Source organism: Catharus ustulatus, chromosome 22 (assembly GCF_009819885.2).
Source record: "Catharus ustulatus isolate bCatUst1 chromosome 22, bCatUst1.pri.v2, whole genome shotgun sequence".
Taxonomy (NCBI): domain Eukaryota; kingdom Metazoa; phylum Chordata; class Aves; order Passeriformes; family Turdidae; genus Catharus; species Catharus ustulatus.
This window is the reverse complement of record NC_046242.1, coordinates 439,834-462,884: the sequence shown is the minus strand read 5'-3', so window position 1 is coordinate 462,884 and position 23,051 is coordinate 439,834. Positions and strand designations below refer to the sequence as shown.

Genomic DNA, 23,051 nt, shown 5'->3' with positions numbered 1-23,051 from the left:
AAGTATCTCTGACTATACTACTTGAGCTTCTCACCTTCTGATCCCCTCTGTACCCTTAGGAAAGGTTTCCCTTCCTCCTCTGCCTTTCATTAAAGATCCATGTAAGTCCCTTAAGGGTACAAATTTTATTTAAACATAAATCAAAAAGGGAGGTTCTGGTAAAAAGCAAGAGCTACAGAATTTTGGTGAATCCAGGGACGAGCCAAGGTCACCTGCTCCACTTACCATTCAAGACTGAAATCAAAATAGTTCTTTGCTTCTGAACAAATATTTTTCCATAGCTCCTGAGGGGTCATGCTGGCCCACGCAGTGTTATCAGCATTTCCAAGGTTCCTGTTTTTCCTTTTCTTATTCTTCTTCTTGGAGACCAGCTCATCAGCTGGAAGATGGGCAATGGGATTTGGGAAGGAGCTCAGAAAACAGTTGAGGAAGTGGCTGATGGCAGCAGATAAACCTGACAGCTCCACACCCTACAGTGAGACACAGAGTCAGTCAGGAGAGACACCTGCCATGCCACAGCCCTGCTCCAACCCGAGCCTCACACACATCCAGCCCTGCAGAAACAGGGGCACCTTCCACCAGAGGGACAGGAGGCAGTGTGTGCAGGGCCCCTAGCACAGACAGAGTTCTGTCCATGCAGGATTAAATTCGTGCCTACATACAGAAATGGGCTGTTACATTTCAGGCTGCTGCCTGGGACAGAGAAAGCACAGGGTGCAAAGAAGATTTTGGCACTGGAACCAAGCCAGGTGCATTGCTAGGCTGTGTGTGAACAGGTACAAGGATATGTAGTGTTGAGCCAATTAAAAAAGCTTCTTAGAAGGGCAAAAGCAGCACTTTAAGAGGAAAAGGTATTACAAGGAAAACAAGCTATGATTTCACTTTTTAAAGCCTCCAAACAATGAGTGAGGATCTGGGGAGGAAAAGCATGAATGACTGCGCTCTGAGAAAGCTTTCTTCAAGTGGGAACTTGTTTTCCCTTCCACAGAGGGCTGTACCTATTTCAGTACTAATGAGCTTGTACTTGTTGTTGCCACGCAACCACAGGAACTGCCTAATGAGAGGAGAACCCCAAACAGCTCTGTTTGTGGAAAAAAGTCATTAGGGAGGACACACAAGGCAAGAGGTCAGGCTGCAGGTCATACCTGGAGGTATGTCTTGAAGATGTGTTTGGCTGATCGAGTGATCAATTCGCTGATTCCGATTTTCTACCCAAAGAATAAAGAACAGACTGAGTCCATTGGCAAGAAAATGGAAAAATACACTGGGCTTTTGAAATGCTTCTTTAGCAAGATGTGCAGGAGATACACTGCTCTCCCTGCAGCACAGATCTGCAGTGCTTTGACAGCCCTTCTGGAGCCAGTGAGGAGCCCTGGCCCTCTGTGCCTGGTGCCCACAAGCCCCGGGTGTGGCTCAGAGCAGCTCCAGCAGTGCTTCAGGGGCTGCCACAGCCCAGCCCTGCCTGCTCCTGGGCAGCCACACTCACAACACTTCAGAGTTTGAGCCAAAGCCCAGATGTGTCTTAGAGGCTTAAAAAATGCACAGCTGAAAGTCCAACCGTGTTCCTTCCCTGTTACTTTTGGGAATCCTTGAAGCAATTCTCTACCCCAAAAGATACTCACAGTTCCTAACATTATGAAAGCCATTAAAGATTTAAAAAAAAAAAACAAAACCTCCCCAGCCACCACTTACAGGTCATCCTCCCTCCTCCCCTATTTTTGAAGCTGTTTATTTTTACACAGAGAACAACTGGCCAAGTGGGAATCTCCCTGGGACAAACAATGGCAGAGCAGTTTGAACTGTGTGATGCTTACAAAGATGTGATCCAGCTGTGCACGGCCGGGGGTCTTGCTGATGAAGCTGATCACCTTGCCCAGGTAGCGCATGTTGATGCCCCTCTGGTGCATGGCCTCGGCCAGGGTGGCTCCATCCATGGGGAGCACTGTGTGATCCAGGCAGTCCTTCACCTGCAGGGTGTGCACAGACCTTGTTACTGAGGGCAAACAGGAAGGAAAGAACTTCCATTAAAAATTAAGAAAACCCCGCCAGGAGGCAGGACAGGCATTCCCTGGTGCCACTGCTGAGGGTCACCCTGAAAGCAGGCAGTGACCCCAAACAAGACTCCTTTGGTGGGTAACACCTGCTGTAACCCCAGGGACCACCATGGTAGCACAGGCAAGGGGGACACCTGCAGTTCCAGGCCAGTCTGGGCCGGGTCTTTGCCACTGGGGCCAGTTTCACTCCTCTGTCTCACTCTGTCTCAGCAGGGAGGAGCAGCACTATGCTGTCCAGAGGCAGAGGCAAAACAATTCCTACTTGTGCAAGTAGCAGGGTGACCCTTCTTTAAGGGCCTCACAGTCAGTCACTAATTGCCATTTCAAATTGAAAGAGTACGTGGAGCTGTGCACACATAACTGATAAGGACAAATAGCACTCGCATGTTGTGTTGCAGTGCTGATTAGCAGTTGTTTAATTCACGTCATGGACTAACACCAGCCCCTCTCTGATATGCACAGGACTACCTGCTACAGCAGCTGTTCTGCAACCTGCCCTCACACAGCCCTGTGCAGTCTTTTGGGTTTATATACTGGAGTATCAACTAGCTTGTAATCAACAATCACCGAGCCCTTTTCTGACTCACCCACCCCCTTTTTCGTTTAAAACTGAATAGCTGGTTCTGAAGGTTGTGCTGACTATAGAATTAGTGGATTTAGAGTTCAGAAGAAACTTTCCAACAAGGAAAACCCTCTCCTACACAAGACCAACAACTCCATGACCTCTTAGAGTAGAGCTCACGAGTTCTCCCCTGCCAGTTCCAGTGCCTGCTCTGACAGCTGCATTAGCCATCAATTCATCCCAGGAAGGGAGAAACTGGGATTTCTTATCTGGCCAGGTGCATGGGTAACATCCAAAACGCTTAAGACTTACAGAAGGAGTTTTTAATGACTGCTATTAGTAAAAACAATTGCCCAGTTCACTTCAAATTATTAGTCACTGACTGAGTCACAGCCAGGGTCAGCTAAAACAATAAGCTGTGAAGGATGCCCAGGGCTAGGGAGGATGGCTCATGTGGTCTCTATTGTCCTAAACTCTTAGCAATAGCTTTAATTACCAGTGCCAAAATTTTTTGTTGGATTGAGGTGAGAAAATTGTGTCATGATGTAAGATGGGAAATGGAAAACCCCTCTGTGCCTTGCATGCAATGCTCATGCTGCTCCCTGTGGTCCCCCACCAGTGCCAGAGCCTGCAGCTGCTCAGGTGAAGCTGGTGTCCCAGAGGTCACCAGGGCCACTGCTTGCTCAGAGCAGCATCACTGCTGGCTCTGGGTTCCTTACCAAGCCTGGGATCTGGCATGTCAGCAGGAATGCAGCAGCATCCTTCAGCAGCTGCTTCTGATCCTGCACCTCCTCTTTGCTCGACTCAGGGAAGTGAACACCTGGGAGAGGAATGGAGAAAAAACATCAACCATAGCAACAAGTCCTCTACACTACACAAAGTAAACAGTAAGAGCATGTAAAAAATTAAGAGTAATTGTCTCCCTGGAATTAAAGATGCTTCAAAAGCTTATCTCAAACTATACATGTTTTGATGGGAGGAGCATTGGCTGCTGTGTTCAGGCAGGGGCTGGGCTGTTCAAACTCAGTGGTTTGGCCATTCAATCCCTGCAATGTGCCTACACACTGCCCCAGTATTCACTCCCCTCTGGGAGCCTCTTCTCCATTTCCCAATAAAAAATACTGCTCCAAGTAATGGAAATTCATGTGCAATGCCTGTGCCTGATGTGTGCATGTCAAAGAGCACTGTGACTGCTCACTGAAACGTTACCAAAACAAACCCAGCCCTTCACCGAGGTCCCAACATCAGTCGTTCAACTACAAATGTTATTTTTTGTGTAAACTACTACAAAAGGATCAAATTTCATTTTTTTCCTCCCTCTGCTTCTTTTCACGTGCTCTCAGGGCTGGGATGCTGGAGGATCACAGGAGGATTCTTGGCAGCAGCCCACAGTCCTGCCCTGAGCACACGGTGGGAGACGCTCCCCGCCTGCACTTGGCAGCTCCAGCTCTGCAATCACTGCTGCTTCCTCTCTTGTGCATCTCTGTGCCTCACACACAGCCCTGCACCATGCCCAGCCAAACAAAAGCCAGCAACAGTCTTGGCTACAGAACAGTTTTGTCTGCAGCTGGCTGGGCACAGAGCTGCTCCCAGCTCTGGCTACACGTACCTGGTGAGAAAATATCTGGGTTAAACCGAATATCAAATGAGGTGTCACTAATGGAGCCCACAGCCTTGCAAGCATTCCGAATCACTTCTCTGCTTTTGGGATCCACTAGAGCAGGAAGAAAAAGAGAATACAAATGAATGTGGAGCTCAGGAAATGACAGACTTAGCTATTAAATTAAGTTTTGTTACTAAAAACAGCAATGATGGCGCATTATGAAGAAATCCATTATAAAAACAATCAATTGTAAAGGAGAATGGCTGGAAAGTCTGAATAAGAGCACATAAGATGACCCAAAACCCCCAGGGATATCCCCACCTCCAAGCACAGGCACTCAGAAATCCAAGCCTGGAGTTCCCAAAGGTGCCTGTGCACTGCTGGCCTCCTGCCTGGCCCCTGCACGCCCCTGCCCTCCCCAGGCCAGCCTGGCTGGGCTCAGGGAAGAGCTGAGGGGCTGGTGGCCTTGCTGGGTTCACACACCTCACTCACCCTGGCCCCGTGGGCAAGTCATTCATCAGGGTGTGAGCAGCTCTAACAGCCCTGTCAGGCAGTGTCCTGTTTAACCAGCACCCATCACCCCACGCCCAGGCTGGCGCTGCTCCCACCAGTGCCAGCCCACCCAGCTGGTGCAGAGGGTGACACACCTGCTCCATCGTCAGAGGCGATGGTCTCAGCCAGCTCCTTCACCTGATCCAGCCCGCTCACGCCATCGTCCATTTTCCCGTCCTCTGCCTCGGGCCTCTCGCTGTCTGCGGCGCCGTTCTCTGCAGAGGCACCATTCTCCAGTGCAGCTGAGCTCTCCTGCTTGTTGGCTTTCTGCTGCATCAGCTGCAGCGCAGCCAGCTTCATGAATAAGAGATACCTGCAGTGAAGGGAGAGGGACATTCAGCACAGCAGAATCCCAGAGCCCCAGACGTCTGGAGCATCCCATTCCCTGAGCTCCCTTGCCTCACCAGCACCAAACATCCCACCACAAACATGCCTACAGCAGTGCCCACAGGTTTTTTCCAGCCTCTAGAAACAAAAGTAACATTCAGGACACTAGGAAAGTCTTAAAAAGAAGCATAAATCCTTCCCATTCCCTAGCCATCAAGTGGAAAAGATACCTGCAGGGAAAAAAAGAACTTCTAAATGTTTGGACAGGAATCAACAATAACAGATCTGGAGACTAAAACACAAACCATCTCTTTCACTGGCTCCCTGTCCAAACCCCTACTGTTCTCACCTCTTATTAATTAAGTTTCTCTAACTGCATTTACACAGTCAAGCAACGGGGCCTTTAGCTGCTCCCTTCTGGGAGCTCTGCTGGGATGCTTCCCAGGACAGTGCAGCAAGGTCATGATGTGAACCATGAGCAGCTGCAGTGGAGGAAGGGGGAGCTCTGCTCACCTGTGTTCTACAAAGGCATCAACAAGCTCTTGCCGGAGACAGCAAAGCTTGTGTCTGTGCTGCTTGGGGAACCCCATTTTCTTACATTCCTCTGGCATCTCCTCCCCTTCGACAGGCAGGAAGTTTAGATCTGGAGGGAAAGTGCGTAGCAGGTCCAGGATGTAGTGACGCCCATCATTGCCAATAATGCCTTTGCACTCTACTGAGGAGCACAGCTCCACCTCCTCATTTTTGTCGTTGAGAACTTTGTGCTTCTGGATCTTCAGCGGCCTGCTGGTCTTCTCCAGCAGCTCCAGGTACTTGGGGTGTGACACAACTGTCTTGCCAAAGTCTATTGACCCATAGATGACACTCTGTTCCTGCTCCCGCTCCAAGATGCCAGGAATAATAGACTGAGCTGTCACCCTGTAGCCTCTGTAATCCACCACAACAGTCCCCAGCGTGTACAGCCCTTCCACATCCACAGCATTGTAGGTCCGCACACCATTGAGATCGTTGGTGGGAGCCACGTAAGCAGCAACGTCTCCGCCAAAGTCCTTGTAGTGGTCACGGACGTCAAAGCCCAGGCTGAAGAAAATGTTGTTCCAGATGAACATCTGCATCTTGGTCTCCTCGCTGGGGTTGATGGCCATCACGTTGCCATCGATGACAGCCATAGCACCTCGTGTTGCTGCTGCAGTGAAGTCGCTGTGAACCTGGAGGCACGTGGAGAGAAAGCGGGCTCAGGACAGGACCTCACGCTTCCAGCGCCCTGCTCAAAGCTCCCTGACAATTTTCCCTTTGCTCCTCTCCTCCCAATAGCCTTCCAGCAGGCAGGCAGGTCCACTGGCTTCCACTGCTGCGAGCCTAGCTTCAGCACAAGCCCCAGGAGCCAGAACAGGCAGCAGAGAAGGGGCTGCGTGAGGAGCTGCCTGCATATCCCAAAGTTACCTTGAAAATGGCTCGTTCTCTCAGCAGCCTCTCGGGCAGGTTCTTGCGTGGCAGCTCCCGTGTGGTCTGCAGCTCCTCATTCCAGTCTCTGGTCTGAAAGAGGGAGGGAAAGCCTTATGGCATGCAATGCACTGTGTGGGAAGGGGCTGGGAAGGAGCATTCCTGCTTCACAAGGCAATTTGGGAGAGAAGGGAGAGAAAGGGGCAAGAATTCAGGCTGCTGTGGAGCTCAGAGAAAGCAACTCAGCAGCAGGAACAAACACACCTCGAGAGTGGACTTTATTCAACAACAGTTTGGGACAGATCTTTCATCAGCCCAGCCAGTGCAGGGCAGTGTCACTGCAGGGGCAGCACGGTGCAGGTGTCATTAGTGCTGTGGTCACACTGCAGGCACGCGCTGCCCACAGCTGGCCATTGCTGCCCTGCACCACTCTGTGCCAGAAAGCTGCAGCTGAAGCATTTGGAGCAGTCTGCTCAGAGTCACAAGAGCCATTCCAGGCCTGACTCCCATGAGGAACTGGTCTGCCTCCTGTGCAGTGGCACTCTTCAGAGAAGGACACTGAATTTATAAACACCCGAGCAGAAGCTGCTCCTCAGTCACTTCTGAGCTGCACAGACCCTGTAGTCAAGGGCCCTGTGAAAAACAAGGATTCCTGCAAGTTTTCCCTTCATGAGCAAAACTCTCCCACAAATAACGGGTCACTTTTTGGAAGTTAACTGGTTTCAGCACAGATGGCAGCAGAACTTTTGCCAGTGTCATGAGGCAAAGCAAGAGCAGTACCTGTCCAGGTATGTGCTCCTCATAGCCCAGTCTGGAAGTGTAGGCGTCCTCTGCCCGGACACAGTCCATGGCGTGCTCTGCTTGTGGAGCTGTCCAGCTGTACACTTGGAAAGGAGTGGCTATCCTCTCAAAGGGGTGTCTCTGAACCCTGGTTCGGGAGAAACAATTACACATTTATAAAAGAAGAGTCCTTTCTATTCCAAGGGAATTTTCACTGTGCTTTCACACTGGTCACGATGTCACAGCAGCCCACAGTGGAAATCCAAGCACTGCTGAAGGCCTTGTGTAATCTGTCTGCTCTCAGCAGGGGCTGGGGGCTCATCTGTAGCTACTTCTGGCCCAAGAAGCAATACAGTACAGTAATTTTTAAATGGCCAGATAGTCACAGTGGTGGCTGGAGGCCACTACTAATTTCAGCCCTCGTCTAGTGTCACTTTCATCTCCTTAATGAAGCCGGAGCAGAGCCACACAATGTGCCTGTCAATCCACACCCTGCTGAGCCGAGGCAGTTCATTAAGTAACTCTGAAGAATGACAGCCTTTTGCACAGACCCACTGTCCTGGAGCAGAACAAATGGTCCCTGCAGCAAGGACAGGAGAATCAAACAATGTCTTATTGTTGTGTTATTATTCTAAGAGCTAGAGGAAATTACAGAATATTAACATGCACAGACATGTTTAAAACAACCAACCTCTCTCCACCATAAGCCTACACAAAGCACTCTTGTGTTACTTTCACTGATACTTGTGCTTCAGTCTCCTTTGTGGATCAGGGAGATCCTCAGGGTGCTGCCCTGTTGTTCAGTCAGGTGCTCTGTGGTTCTTGCAGCTCACACTGTCCCAACCACCCAGCACTACCAGAGCTCAGAGAACTGGCACTGCTGCAATCCCCACTGCACCAGTGGGATCCAGCTCCCCAGAACCAGCTGAGCCTCCCCTTCCCACTCAAGGAACTAGAGAGGAAGAAGCACTGCTACCGTTTCTTCTGCAGAGCAGAGAAGTTTTTTTTGAAGGTAGGGCTGATCTGGTTAAGTAGTTCCACCAAGGAATGACTGAGAAAACTGGGGTTTGCAGGTTTGGGGTTGAAGTTGTATGCAGTAGACCTGCAAGAGAAGAAAAGAAATAGTCACAAGCCATTGTCATACCTGAGACTTTCCTAGGAAGGTGGAACATGACTGAGAGCTCCTCATGCATGCACAGTATCAAAGGCTGCACCATGTGCCCTTGCCTGCAAAATGGGAGACCATGAGGCAAATGGGCAGCAAGAACTTCTCCCTGCATGAAACAGCCAGCCTGTACCTTGCCCTGATGTTTTTTAATTTAGACCTTCTTCAGCCTTCCTCAGGATCAGGAGACACTTCTATTTTTATAGCTAGGAAGGACTGATTTCACTGAATTTCCCAAACACACCAAAGGTGCCTTTGCTTAACAGAGAACCCCCTCAGCACAGCCACTCCAACAGGCACAGCCCCAACAACCTCTCACAGTTATCATTAAAAAAGCAAAAAAATGAATTATTTGTAGTCAAATCTACACCCAGCTCAGGGAGTTCTGACAGGCTGTGCTTTTGCTTTAGGGCAAAATGAGATAGTTGCAATAGCCAGGAAGGAATTTCCTCCCAACTCAAAATGCTCTAAATAGCTGATGACATTATGGGATGTTTAAACTTTCCCTAAAGCACCAGGCATTTAGCCACTGTGGAGAAGTGGTACCAGGCATAACTGAACAGCCCAATCCAGTATAGCAACTCCCACAAACCCATGTGAGCAGTGAATTAAAATAGGCTGTTTCTGCCAAAGGAAAAAAAAAAAAGAAAAGCTGCAACTGTTTGTTTGTGGGTTGTTTTCCAGTTGGCTGCTGCAGGGCAGGACAGGAGGAATCTCAGTTACTCACTGGTTCAAGTAAAATCCCCGGGTGGAGGCAGTGATGCTGACGTGCCGATCCTCCACCGTGATGACGTACAAGTACATGAGGTCCCCGTGCATCTTCCTGTTACCCGGGGGAGGGTTCCAGCCACTCATTGTCAACACCTTTAGGCACTGCAAAGGCTACAGCAGAACACAACAGAAGCAACTCCATCAGCAGGAGTTAATGTCTCTGAGTTAGAGGCATTCAGTGTACATGCCAGGTCCCTTTTACCTGCTGCCCTTGCTCGATTCCAGAATCAGAACTTACAAACACGCCTGGTCTCCAGAGCATGGCTTCCTGAGCCCTCTGCAGTCCACTAGTTTGCCTTTCACACCACGAGACATGGGTGAAAACAGACACCCTGGGCCTTTGGGCTGCACAGGGTATGGATTTCTTGCTGTACTTGTTTTCAAATGGCAGCTTCTAAACCAGAATCTGAGTGGGAGGGCATGGGAAAGCTAAGGGCAATCTGTAGTGACCTGCAGAGCCTGTCTCCAGGACTTTGCAGAGGAATGCTGCTTTCCCTTCTCTGCCACCCATCCCAGCAAGCCTGGCCCTTCCACACTCTGCACATGTACAGACTCCATGTCCAGTGTTTTGCACACCAGCTCCTGGACTTTATTCTTTTGGCTAAGCAGTGCTATCCCAGCACTCATTAAGCACCAAGCAGAGCAAATCCCAAAGTCCACTTCAGCTAAGCTGTCAATCCCTGACCACCATTTGCTGTAAGGAATGTGCCAACAGCTGTTTCAATGACATAGGAGAACTCTACCTTCCAGTCTCTGTTCTGGGGCTGAAGGGCACACAGGGGCCTCTCTTTGCTACCTGGCAGGATGTGTTCAGGAGGGGTGCAGTCAATTTGTTCCATTTCTGTACCTTTCTTCTTCCGTTTTCCACTGTCTGGAATGGACAGAGACATAAAGTCAGTTCTGAAAAGTGAGCATTCCCTCCTCCAGTCATCATTCAAGGAGGGATGCAGAAGTGGTCCAAGCATTCTCTGCACTCCTAAATGACACAGGACAGCTGATTGCTACTGTGTGTTTAACTGAGCAGAGGGTCAGGGAATTAAACCACTGACCACACCAAGAGTCTTTTTGACCCGTACCTCCCAGGTCTCCTTCAGTGAAGACGCTCAAGAAGGACAGTGAGTTACAGTCCACGCCATTGAAAGCATCTGATGGGTCAAGGCTCTTCAGAAGGTCCCGAATGTGGCGCACGTGTATCCTGGCTTCTCGCACCGTGTATGGCTCTGATGAGCAAAAAGTGAGGAAAGAAACTGGAATCAGACACTTGCTTACTCCTTTAGCACACAGATCTCAAAATGGAACCACAGGGAAGACCCGACAGGTGGCCAAAACCCCTCCCTAAGAAAACCCTCACTCATTTCCTCCCAAGCCTGGAGGAACTTGCCTTCCACCACTTTCAGCAGTGAGCCCTCCTGCAGCCCTTCAATTGTCTTCAGCTCAGCAAAGTTATCCAGGACGTTGCCATCCAGCTGCAGGGAGAAGCAGGTCCGATGGCAGGTATCCTCCCGGTCCATCAGAACCTGATGGATTTCTTGCACCATCTCTTGAGGAGAAACCTTAAGAAGGTAAGAACCCAGACAATTATTGTTTACCCTCCCACATGCTCTTGCCAAAGTTTGTCCCTCAGCTGCCGTATCAAAAACCTCTCAGACCTCTCTCTCCAGGTTTGGAAAGGCAGACTCTACCTCCTTTCTCAAGAACATCACTTCTGCTCCTGCTGGGAGGGCACTGTCACCTCTGGCAGGGTCAGCCACCCGAGTTCCACCCCATGGGGCTCGGCACCCAGAGCAGTAACAGCCAGGCACTGCTCCAGGCACTTGGCTCTGCACAGAGGTGACAGAGGCCAGCCAAGGAACAGAAGGTGGTGGGGGAAACAAGGGGCTCTTTCCTTATCCAGTCACATCACATTAGTGGTGAGACCTTGAATGCTGCACATGGAGAAGAGCCCAGTTCCTCCTCCTGTGTGTGTGCCACACTTCCACACAGCTCAGGAGAGGCCAGAGCCACCCTGGGCACCAGGGCTGCTCCCCCACCTCTGCTCCAGCATCACTGACACTGCTGGAAAACCCAGAGGACTTAGGGTAGTTTACATAAGCTGCTGTAAACAACACAGCCTGCTATTATTAGCCTATTAAAACTAACAGCCAGGGGGATTTAAAGGAGACAAAAAGCCAGTCTGAGATGCAGCTATTTCCACAGGGGATGGGATTTTGCTGCACTCTCTGCCAGTCTTAGGGAGATAAGAACTCCCCACTGGGTTAGATTCCAGATCCTCTCCCCAAAATAGTTTTTGGTGAAGTATCAAGCTAAATGGGACCAGGCCTGTCAGAGCCCATCCTGACCTGGCAGCACACCACTGTCCACATGATGTGAGGCAGAGCTCTCCATGCAAGGGAAGTGGAGACTGCATTGTTCCCTGAGCTGTGTTAGCACCTGTCACTGCACCAAACCCAGGCTGGCCTGAAGCAGCATCATGTCATAACTGCTGAGCAAGCAAGGGATTTTCCCTTCCTTTCCCTTCCCTTCCCAGAAATCATCTTTTCACCACACTTCTTTAAAACAGCCCAGAAGTGGGAAGGCCATTTTCCCTGTGCTCAGCTCCATACTCAAGCCCTCTGTGATAGACAAAGAGCTGCATCTCAGTGAGTTCTCCTTCCCCTTGGTCCGCACCTGGGATCCAGAACAAAACACCCTCCCTGTCCTTGCAATGCCCAGGGGCCCTGGGCTAGGCAGCCTCTTGCTCATGTCTCTTCCTTCATTTTTCTCAAGGCACTGGCAGTCACCTTCACCCTCCATCCTTTGCTGCCTCCTTCCCCACTTAGTCCTGGTCAGCAGAGAGGTCAGGGAGCTGTGAGGAGACTGTGGGGGCTAACAGGGGCCATCCCAGGCACTGCCTCCTCCCTGCCTGGCTGAGAGGATCTGGCTAAAACACTGCCCCCCACCTCTGCTCCCTTCCCAGCTGGCAGGGGCAGGTACCTGCAGGGAAAAGGGCTCTATCCCTGGTGCACAGATCTTGACAGTGAATCCCGTGTCCTGTATGACGATGACCTCCTGGTCGTTGCCATCTTCTCCCGGGTCAGCCTCCTCGTGGCCGTTCTGCTTGGCATCCTTGTCGCCCTTGAGGCTGTCATGTGGGCCGCTGCCATTCATCAGGGCCACGCCAGACGGGTGCTCTGGGCAAGGAGAGAGGGGTTTAGACAAGGTCCTCTCTCACAGGCTGGCCTGGACACCGGAAAGCCAGAGCCAATCAGGGGCTAAAAGGCAGGAAGGGTTTTATTCTGCACTTGCTGTTTACTAGACAGAGGTGTGCCAGGCCCTTCCCTCCCTTCCTCACAGCGTAATTAAGGCGCTCTCACTCGCCTGCGGTGCTTGCATCTTCCACAAAGCATGTGCAGAGAGGGGAGGGAAGGAGAGCAGGAAGGATGGGTCAGTGTACACCACACTGAGCCGTCTTAAGAAGCCTCTTAATTAAAAAAAAAGGGTGTGTGGTGCTTTGCGGCCCGGAGGCAGCTGTAACCTCTGCACCAACACGTAAAGAGCAGAGAGGAGAGGGAGGAGAGCAGCACACCACGGTGACTTCCGGAGCTCCACGGCCCTCCCAGCCTCCGCATTCCAAATACCTCACAGAGATCCCGCGGTGCCAGGGCGAGGCTCTGCTCCGAGCAATTCTATTCAAGAAAACGGTGACGACATTTTAAGTGCTCGTTTAGACAGATGCGTCACAGGGCCGGGGAGCTCTGTGCACCCACCTCACGCTCCGAAATGGATTGTTTTCTTTTCCAGTGAGGTGAGGTGGATGGTGTCAGAGAGCTGATAAGATCTAGGAAGCTGCCAGTCTCCCAGAGCAGCCCACACCCTGCGAACCAGGCTGGGGACACTAAAGAGGACTGAGGGGCTGCCAGGAGAAGCTCAAGAGTGGGAAGGGATGAGAGAGATGGCAGAGTGCCCCTTGCCCCCCGCCTGCCAGGTCAGTGCCCCCAGGGGCACCACAGCACCCAAACACCGGGGGCAGTGGGTGCTGAGAGCAGCAGGACTCGTGTCCCCCAGGCTGTGCTGCCAGCAGGGCCAGCACACTCAGCCAGACCCCCAAGGCCACACACAGCAGCCCCAGCCCGGTGCTGTCAGGAACCCACTGCAGGCAGCACAGACAGAGCAGGTGGGACAGAACAGGCAGCAGGAACAGCCTTTCTGAAAGGCTGCACAGGGCCAGCACAGCTCCAGGCCAGGCTAACGCCTCCAGGCAGCTCCAGCTGGCAGGTTCTCTCCTCATCCTCACCTCCCAGCAAGGCAGCAGTCCCCACTGCAGGGGCAATGGCAGCTCAGACTGGCACTGAGGCTTGAGGACCCACGGCTGTCACAGCCAGTCCTTCCCCACCAGCCCCAACTGCTCCTGCACCCACAGAAGTCATCCAGCCTTCACCAGAACACAGGAAGGGGATGGCACCACCACATCCCCTGCACAATACGAGGCTGCAGCAACAAGCCCTGCAAAAGCATCTCTGGAGGGTCATGTCCCTGTCCCAGACAGCTGCCAACCCTCAGAGGTGACTGTCAGGGCTGACTGAGGACATGGCGAAAAGGCAAAAAACGCAATGAGAGCACACTCGTTCCAAAAGGTAGCAGGTAGCAGAGCTACCTCACACAACCTCAACTGCCTTCAGCAGCTCAGCAGCTGCTGCTCGTGTTCCCTGTCACTGTGCATATGTCCCCAGCACTCACTGCTCATTTCCTTGACAGATGAAGCCATGGGCAAGTCAGACGAGAGGCCTGGCTCCAGCAAGCTGCTGTCATGCTAGGAAGGAGGAAGAAAAGCTCCATGCAAGAGTGCCTCAAGAGATGTGGTTTCAGAAAAACCACACCATGCCCAAAGGGCTGGGGAGAGCCCCTCGTCACACCCTGGAGCCAGCACAGCCATACTGCTGGGCTGCCTGAACACGTGGGGATGTGGAGGGAGTGCAGACAAGGCACCGTGGAAATGCTGCACCTGGGGCTACCTGTGCTGCACACAGGCTGACCTGCCGGGTGCCCCAGCCAGGCTCGGCCCAGCCCCTGCCCACCCAGGCAGGACAGGATCCCTGAACTTCTGGTCCTGCTGTGGCAGCCAGAAAGGGGCAGAATCTGGCTGAAAGCAAGGCTGGCACTGCAACCCATGTACACACCAGTCTGGAGCACAGCAAACACCTTCAGCAGCAAAGGGAAGGGAGACAGGAGAATATGAACACAGCAAAAGCCAGGACCACACTTCTGTTTTCACTGCTCACTGGTGTAAGATCACCAAACTACCCAGTGTTTCAGAAATCAGAATACTGTCCCTAGTCAGCAGAAATACATGTTCACACCTTCCATCCCTCTTTTCCTTACTGAGTGAAGGCAGGGCCAGCACAGCTCTGCACTTTGTGACAAGAGACATGCAGAGACAACACCTTCATGTCTCCTTATGCTAGAGGATCCAACTCCAGCCAGCACAGTCCTAAGTCTAGAAACCAAAGTGAAATCTGGACTGAGAAAGATGTGCTGTGCAGCAGGCTGGGATGTGAGCCAGGCAAGGCTTTCCAGAGGGGTTCCACACAGAATGGGCATGTTTCAAGGAAGCATCAGCCAGCCTGGAGGCCATGCAGCCTGCTGGATGCTGACTCACCTGGTTGTCCCCAGGGAAGCAGGGCTGCACCCACCTGCCTTAAAGTGGGTCATCAGTTCCTCCCACCCGCTGCAGCCCAGCTGTGCCATGGCCTCAGCAGTGCTGGCAAGGAGGCACATCACAGGGCACTCGTGGATTTCCAGGATTTCAGCCCACTTGAGACAGCAGGAGAACACCCTAAAGACACCTGCAGAGACCCCTGTCCTGTTCCTTGCTCTCAGTTGAAGCCCCAGCTGTGTCTGCCACGCACTGCACACCCCGGATGGCTCAGGGAAGGCGTCTGAGTCACAGGGAAGCGGTTCCACCCGCTCCGGGGGCAAACCCGGCCGCTCCTCCGCTCGGCTCACCGCCCTGCTGCCTGCTGCACACGGGGATCCCTGCCGGCTCACACAGCTCCACAGGCACCTCTGTGCTCCCGACCGAAGGCTGTGACCTCTGCTCCCCGCTGTCACCCCAAGGGATGTGCCTGTCCAAGGACCCTGCTCCTGCACTGCACCCGCAGCTCGTACCCGCAGGTGCGGCGGAGGCTGCTGAGCTCCGGCCGTGCTGGCTGGTGGCTGAGCTGTGACACGATGCTCTCAGTGCTGCCCTGAGCACCGCGGGGCAATCCCTGAGCCCACGGGGAGCGGGGCACGGCGGGGCAGAGCACGACAGGACACAGCAGGGCACGGCCGGGCAGCGCCGCGCTGACCCGCACGCGCCTGTCTGCGCTCACACCTGGCACGAAGGATCAGACACAGGATTAGGTTTCACCTCTGTGCCTGGACAAGGAGCTCACACGCCAAGGTGACAGGGCCTGCTTTAGTCACCTTTCCTGTTTACAGCCAGGCTGCGGCAGTGCGGGCAGCTGGGGAACCCCGGCGTGAGGGAGGGCACACACCTGAACCCAAAACCTGCACACAGCAACAGACAGCACAGATCCTGGGAGAGCTGGTTAATAACTGATTTATGTCCAAACAAATCTTCTAAACCAAAGTCAGACAAAATCCTTCTCCAAGATTACCAGACCCAAAAGTCAGCAATATTACGTTGCTGGGAATTAGCCTGGTCTGCAGGCACTGCTCTGACAGTGAGGAGTTTCCCTCCTGAGAAATTCCTGGAGAAATTGTTAGAGGGACAAAACTAAAAATTAAACCCTCTACCTTTTCCAGCACCAACTTTTGGAATGCATTCCCTGTTATCAGCTCCAGTGCCATTTTGAGCAGCCAGCTGGCTGGGGCCCACTGTCCTCAGTGCACTGCAATAATGCACCGGGTGAAGAAGAGAAGGAACATCCCATCCTCAGCACAGCTGAGGGAGCTGCTCCACCCCTGCAGCTCTGGCCTGTCCTCCACCTGCATGCAGCTGAAGGAAGCCAAAGGCTCCCTGTGCTGGTCCCTCACAGCTGCACACTCCCACCCAAGCTTCTGCAGATCTGCTCCCATCCTTTACAAGGACCATGTTTGCAGTCACAAACAAAAGAGGGATTTGCCTTATGAATTGAGAAAAAGAAGTTTGCTTTGCTGACACAGACGAGGCACAGACAGGTCCCTCTGTGGCACACACCCAGGTGGGACACCTTGCCACCTTCCTCCTTCACCTGTGAAGTTAAAACATCACCTCTGCTCCCCTCCCCTCTCCCCTGTGCTGCCCCATCCCACAGGCACACACAGCCACCCACTCCTGTGAGGGGCACATGGTGTGGTGGCTCCATGCAGCAGGACAGAGCCCCTGGGACTGAGCACCTGGGAGAGGGAGCTTCTTTTTCTTCCTCTTCTTCTTCTGCTGCTGCTGCTTTGAGAGCAGAACCTGTGCCTGGGAATCAGGATCACAGCTGGAGCTAGCACTGGTGTCCTGAGCCTTAGGTGACACCTCAGCAGGGGGAACAGGCGGCACAACTGCACTTGGAGCTGGCAGGGTTTGCCCTGCACTTGATGGCACAGCAGAGGACGGTGTCCCAGGGCTCCCTGGGGAGGGAGCAGGAGCTCTGCACCTCAGCACACTGTCCAGAGCCACCGAGGCTGTGTCCAGGCACACGGCCACTCGCCCCTCGCCGTGGCCCTGGCCAGCAGAACGTGCTCCGGGGCCCGCGCTGCCGTCAGCTGCCGCCACGTGCTCCTCCCGGCGGCAGGATCTGTGGGCTAAGCCGCTGTCCTCAAGTTTCACACGGCTCTGGCAGGCCTCAAGTGACTGAGCATGATCGCCCAGCCCCGCCGGCCGGTCCCCAAGGTCGGCTGGAAGGACAGGCACTGCTCGGGATGCCTCTGTCCGCTGGAGCAGGCCGGCCGTGCCAACGCCGGCTCTCAAACCGCTCTTATCACAAACTGTCACCATTCCTTCTTTGTCCTTGGTCTCGGGTAGGTCTTGGATGTATTCAGTGCCCTTCTGCAGGGTTCCAGTCACTGCCTCACTGGGGATGATGTCTGGATACAGCCCAGCACACCGGGCAGCTTCTGGCATCTCCGGGACGACAGCGCAGCTTGGGGGAGACTTTGGCGACTTTGGAGACTTTGGCAAGAGGGGCGACCTCTCTTCGGGTGAGCCAGAGCTGCGTGGCTGGAAGAGCAGATCGGTGACTTGCCTGCAGCAGTTTGCAAAGAGGCTGTTCCCCATGCCTGGCTCATGCAGCTCCAGTCAGAATTGCCAGCTGTGTTTCACACATACACTGCAGTCCCCACAAGGCACGCACCCACGGGCAGCCCGTGCCCTCCGCTGCCCTCTCGCCGTCGGATGCTCTCTCCAAATTCCTTCTTGGCCCCAGCGTGGCAGGGCACAGCAGGACCAGCAGCTGCCCCCACAGGATCCCACGGCCCGTGTGCTCACCAGAACTGGATGCTGGGCTTGCAGCAGCTTCCCCAAAGCGCTGCCTGGGGATCCTCACCCCAGCCGGGACACGCGGAGCGGCCGCGCAGCTGCAGCTCTGCTCCCCTGTCCCGCAGCACAGCCGCGCTCACACGGGCTCCAGGCACTCGGGGGGATGCTGGCGGGGCTGGGGCAGTTAAAAATAGCCCGATCTCGAGTGCCACACCAGTGCAGCCTGGGACGAGCGCTGTGCCAAACCCGAGCAAGTGAGATGCATTGAATTACAAGGCGAGGGCAGTTACTATGGCACGCCCGGGCCCAGCACAGCCATCCATACTAAGCAGGGAGCACAAAGCATTTGAGCACTGAAACAGTAAGTAGTTTCTAGACGATTTTTTCCTCCTCTCACGCTGCCCTGCCATATAAAACACAAACAAGCCACAAAACCACACATACAATCCCCTAACACTTCTCTCTCCACACTACTTAAAGAAAATCACGGCAACTGAAGCAGAGGTTATGGAGCTGGAGCTCTCTCCAAGCACCAGGTGGGCCGGGGAGGCCGTGGCCAAGCTGGCCATGCTGGCCTCCAGCGAGGCCATGCCACAGCCTCACCCTCCTCACCCTCTGTCCTGGCACCCTCCAGGCACCCCTCCCTCGGCAAAGGACAGGTCTTGGAGCTCTGCAGCCTCATGACTGCGACCCCTCGGCCCCTGAGCCGCACCAACTTTCAGATCACATGGCATCGTGCTTTTCTTGTGATTTTTGAAGGAGTTCAGATGTACGATAGCCTCCTCTTCCTCCTCACCAGTAGGCCTCTGGGAAAAGGAGGAATCTCCTTGGAGTACCTGGCCAGGTTTCATGAGGCTGAGCTGCATTTCTTCAACTCAGCCAAAGCAAGCTCACAGCAGCGTGCATGTGTTAGCTCTGACCTGGTGTCAGCTCAGCAAATGCAAATTACATTTTAGCTGAGTAATAATGACACTAAAAATATAGTTTAATGAATCCAAATAAATTGACTCAATGAATAGGCATTAGCTGCAGCCCTAATGAAAACACTTCTGCAGGACATCCCGTCAGGGGAGGTGGGAGACCTGTGGAAGTGCCTCCTTCTGCCTCCCCTGCGGAAACCACAGCTTTCCAGGAACTCCCCACTTCAGGGACAACAAGGACTTCTTTTAATAAGAGCCCACAGTGAAACATTAGAGCTGCTCTACTGCCATCATTTAGCTCAAATTGGTTGTAAGACATCTGTGGGCAGAGGTACAAGCTCTGTATTTATTTCTCAGCAGCTTCACACCACTGGGACTGGCTCAGAGAGAGCAGAGCACGGTGAGGCTGCAGCCTGCAGTGCTCTGGGCAGGGCCAAGACCCAGCACATCCACAGGGTCCCACAGCTGCTGGCTCAGGCACTTACAGGTGCTGAAATGTCCTGTGATTTGTCTGGCAGCTCCAGCTACCCACCCTGCACTCTCCACATCTGGGAACTACATTTAAACCCATTTGTAAACTTTCTATCTGGCCAAAACTTTTCAGGAACCTAGCCTTGAAACTGGCTGTCTGGGTGACCCTGCTACAACAACATGCAATTCAAACATCACAGAAATCAGGCACAAAGAGTAGGACTAATGCAAAGTGCAAAGATCAGCACCAACAAAAACATTAACGGTGTCAGGAAGAGCGTGTTTCTCAAATTTCAAGAGAGCCGAAGGAAGGAATTGTATTTCAGACAGAAACCAAGAACCGTCTAATTCTACAAGTCTCTGTACCTTACTCTTGTGCATACCTTCGTTTCAGAAGGCTACTGGGACAGCAAGAGCAGGGTACAAGCTGCTGCTCTCTGGGCAGGGTTTGCAGGGGAGATCTGACAGCTATGGTGTCCTCAGCTCTGGGGACAGCTCTGCAAGAGTGTGCTGCAAGCACAGTGTGGGAAACCTGCCCATCCCATAGGAACCCCTGTGCCAGGGACACGGAGTGATCCCCCCAGCTCACACAGTGCCTGACCCGAGCTGGCACCGCAGCCTGACCTGCAGCTGAGCCCTGGCTCTGGGGACCCTGCAGGCGGCAGGGACACCAACAGCAAAGAGCACACAGGGTACCCACACGGCACGGCTTGCTAACAGCCAGGACCCACATTATTATTCCCAGTCTCATCCAGCTCCAAGGGCAGGAGGCTGGCTAGTGGGGAGCCTGGGAAGCAGAGCTGGTTTCAGGCTAATCCGACCTGCTGGAGCTCCAGGCAAGATTCATGATCCTGCAGTTTTATGTCATTGGACACAACTACATACAACTCCTGAGCCTGCAGCCTCTTCAACAGCTTGTAGCAGAGACTTTAAAGTGAAAGACAAACCAAGGAAATGCTTTTTTAGAAAAACATGCCAACCAAAAGCTAATCCCGAGACAGCCTCGCTGCTATGGCAAAACCTGACCTGCTGCCAGAAGCGACAGCCACTGCCACCACAGGAGGAACCACGCGCTGGTTGTCGCCTTTGGCACGCTGTCCAAGCACTGCCCCAAGGATGGCATTGCTTCCCAAAGCAAATAATAAAATGCGTGAACTTCAGTCCAGTAAAGCTTCTAGAAATAACAACTTTCCAGCACAACCAATGGAGCACGGTGCAGGAAAGCAAAGCAAGTGCTGGGAAGCTGCGCCAGGAGAGGGGTGTGCTGCCAAGTTTAGTCATGTACAGACAATGAAGGTAAACACAGGACTCTGCAACACGGTGCTGGTTTTACTGAGCACGAGGCAGTTCTGAGTCTGCAGGTGGATTTATCTCTGTGCGTGTTCCTGACCTACTTACTTCCACTTTTCAGCTGGGAAACCCAGGAGCGAGGCTGCTGAGGCAGAGCAGAGAGGTTCCAGTGGGAGCTCAGCTCTCATCCCGCTGACAGAACCGCCCAAACGTGATCCCCTCGGGATCCCATCCCTCATCTCGCCATACAGATGCTGTGTTATCACACTCCTTTCCTCTTCTTAACCTTGTGGCAGTGATCAGATTTCTCTTGCACAACTTTCCTCTGACTGTCCCCCCCTCCAAGCCTGTTACAGCTGCTTATTAATAAAACCCCTGACTGCCAGCAATTCAGTCCTTTCCAAAACATCAGTGGACCTCCAAGGTTGGGCAACACACAGCGATAGCAGATTCCCAGATTAAGAATCAGCCTTCTGACCTTGTTGCTAATGCACAGCTACACTTGTCTCCACAGCAGTTTTCCATTAACACCTGCATTCTCTGCTGCTCTAACAGAAGATGTGTCTGAAAGCAGGGCTGGTTGGGGAGCTCGGGGACGGAGGGACTGAGCTAGGAAAAAACAGATCTGGGCAAGGCAAGAGTGAAAGACATTTTATGGTAGCTAGAAGCATTGTAAACTTGTGAGAAAAGCCAGCAAAGACTGCAGGAACAAAAATAATCCAAGAAATGCTGCACACAGTGGCTGTCTCTGATCTCACACCAGCTGACAGAAAAGGTAGCTTAACCCAAAAATCATTACAGGAACCCCAACTGTCCATGCACTCGTGTTTCTGCACTCAGAAGGACAGAGCAGTCTCAGGAGTTTCTAGGCTGGGGCCAGAGAGCAGCAGGCACCAGCCCTCTGGCCTGGCACAGAGCCCAGCACGGAGCCTGGGTGCCTGGCACAGCCCAGGGGTGGGCTTGTGCAGCAAGGAGCCCCGGCTGCAGGTGCTGAGAGCTGCCCTCAGACACAGCCAGTGCCTGCCCACACGGGTGCTCTGCAGGCCACACACAGCGGGGGAACACCAGAGCCCGTGAGGCGGTGCCAGGGTGGCCAGGCTGACCCTGCTCCTCCCAGATCCCACAGGAGCAATGCCAAAACACACCGAGGATTTTTCCACCTTCCGTCCTCCCCCAGCAATCAACCGTGGCTGGAGAGGCATGGATTACACAGCATAACTTTTTAACCCAGTTGCTGGCACTGCAGGCGTGACGCTCGCTTCAAAATCCAGCACGTGGGTGACAGGGGGAGGCCACCAGCACTGAGCTTCCCACTCTTGAACAGCATCCAACCTGCTCCACTACCAAATGGAGCGAACTTTGCTTTAGTGACAAACTTCAAAAATCCACCTTGATACCATAAATCGCGGGGGATGGAAGCAATGTGTGGGTCAGTCAGAGGATTCACGTGCCTCAGGACGAAGGCCAGCCACAAGCCACGCTGCTTCTACACCTTTTGGTTGTACTTTAGAGACCAGAGAAAGGGCCAGGCTGAGATGGGTGCTCAGGCTTCTTGAAGATACAAACCCCAGGCTGAGCAAACCCAGGTGGAAGCATTTCAGGGCCGGTGCCAGCCCGGGATCTGGCACTGAGAACAGTGAGGACGTGGAGCTGCACACTGTCCCTGGCTCGAGCCACTCAGGTTCCAGCACAGAGCAAGAACAGACAGCAAATAACTAGTTAAACCTGCAATTTCCAGCTGAGATGTCGAACAAGCCTCTGCCCTTTCCAGGAAAGCTCTTGCTTCTGAGTATTCTAACATGCCAGCGGCGCCCGCAGCCCGAACTCCCAGGCGGACCCAGCCCTTTGCTGCCCACCGGGCCGGGACACCGCGTCCGTCGGCGGCAGCACCGCGCGGTGCCCGGGCCGGGCTCCGCTCCCGCACCCCGAGCGGCCCCACGGGCACGGGCACGGGCACGGCGCTGCCGGCCGGGCCCCCCCGCGGCCGCGCGGTGGAGCGGCCCCATGAAGGTGACCTTCACCGGGCCCGGGGCTCCCGCTCCGCCGGGGGGGGGGGGGGGGGGGGGGGGGGGGCTGGGGGAGGGGGCGGCCCGCCCAGGCCCGGGGCGCCGCCTGACCCCGCGGCTCCGCCGGGCCCCGGCCCCGGCTCGGCCCCGCTGCGGCACGGGAGGACAGCCCGGATCGCGGGGCCCGGCCCCGCTGCGGCCTCCGGCCTCGGCAGCCAGCGCAGCCTCGGGGCTGCCAGGAGCGCTCCCGAGGCACGGCGGGGGCGCCGGGCCCCAGCGCGGCTTCCCCGCAGGAGCGGAACCCCGGGCCGCGGGAGCACGGCCCCGCGGCGGGGCGCGCCCGGGCCGCTCCGCCGGGCTGTCCCCGCCGGGACGAGCCGCCCGAGCTGCCAGAACCGCCCCCGGTCCCCAGCGCGGCCCCGGCCCCGCTCTCGCACACCCCCGTGGCCTTTCCGGCGGCTCCCAGCGCCGCTGCAGCAGCGGTGGGTTCGCACCACGGGAACGGGCATCCTCGGGACGGGCATCCCCGGCGCCGCAGCCCGGCCCGCGCTCCCGCCGCAGGCCCGGCCCGGTTGCTTACCGGGGCGCTGCTGCGTGTCGGCGGGCCGGCTGGCGCGGGGTGCCGGGTGCTGCTGCTCGGCGCCCTGCGCGGCCGGCACGGCGGCCGGCGGCATGTCGC

General features: G+C 54.3%; 1 protein-coding gene across 2 annotated transcripts in view; it reads right to left on the bottom strand.

Annotated features, from left to right (window-relative positions):
- CLUH (clustered mitochondria homolog) overlaps positions 1–23,017 on the bottom strand; it is a 31,731-nt gene extending 8,714 nt beyond the window's left edge. The window contains exons 1-16 of one of the 2 annotated variants that reach the window (XM_033078156.2): positions 22,953–23,017; positions 12,231–12,427; positions 10,639–10,810; positions 10,334–10,477; positions 10,001–10,128; positions 9,214–9,368; positions 8,298–8,423; positions 7,322–7,469; positions 6,542–6,634; positions 5,612–6,306; positions 4,867–5,084; positions 4,226–4,330; positions 3,336–3,436; positions 1,815–1,967; positions 1,146–1,208; positions 226–470 (exon numbers count right to left, since the gene is read on the bottom strand). In XM_033078156.2, the coding sequence (XP_032934047.1) occupies positions 226–470; positions 1,146–1,208; positions 1,815–1,967; positions 3,336–3,436; positions 4,226–4,330; positions 4,867–5,084; positions 5,612–6,306; positions 6,542–6,634; positions 7,322–7,469; positions 8,298–8,423; positions 9,214–9,368; positions 10,001–10,128; positions 10,334–10,477; positions 10,639–10,810; positions 12,231–12,404 (2,720 nt within the window). In that variant the 5' untranslated portion in view covers positions 12,405–12,427; positions 22,953–23,017. Of the gene's footprint in view, positions 1–225; positions 471–1,145; positions 1,209–1,814; positions 1,968–3,335; positions 3,437–4,225; positions 4,331–4,866; positions 5,085–5,611; positions 6,307–6,541; positions 6,635–7,321; positions 7,470–8,297; positions 8,424–9,213; positions 9,369–10,000; positions 10,129–10,333; positions 10,478–10,638; positions 10,811–12,230; positions 12,428–16,616; positions 17,757–22,952 lie in introns of those variants that run through there. The other variant, XM_033078155.2, reaches the window with a different exon arrangement.
- Between the last annotated feature and the right edge of the window lie 34 nt (positions 23,018–23,051).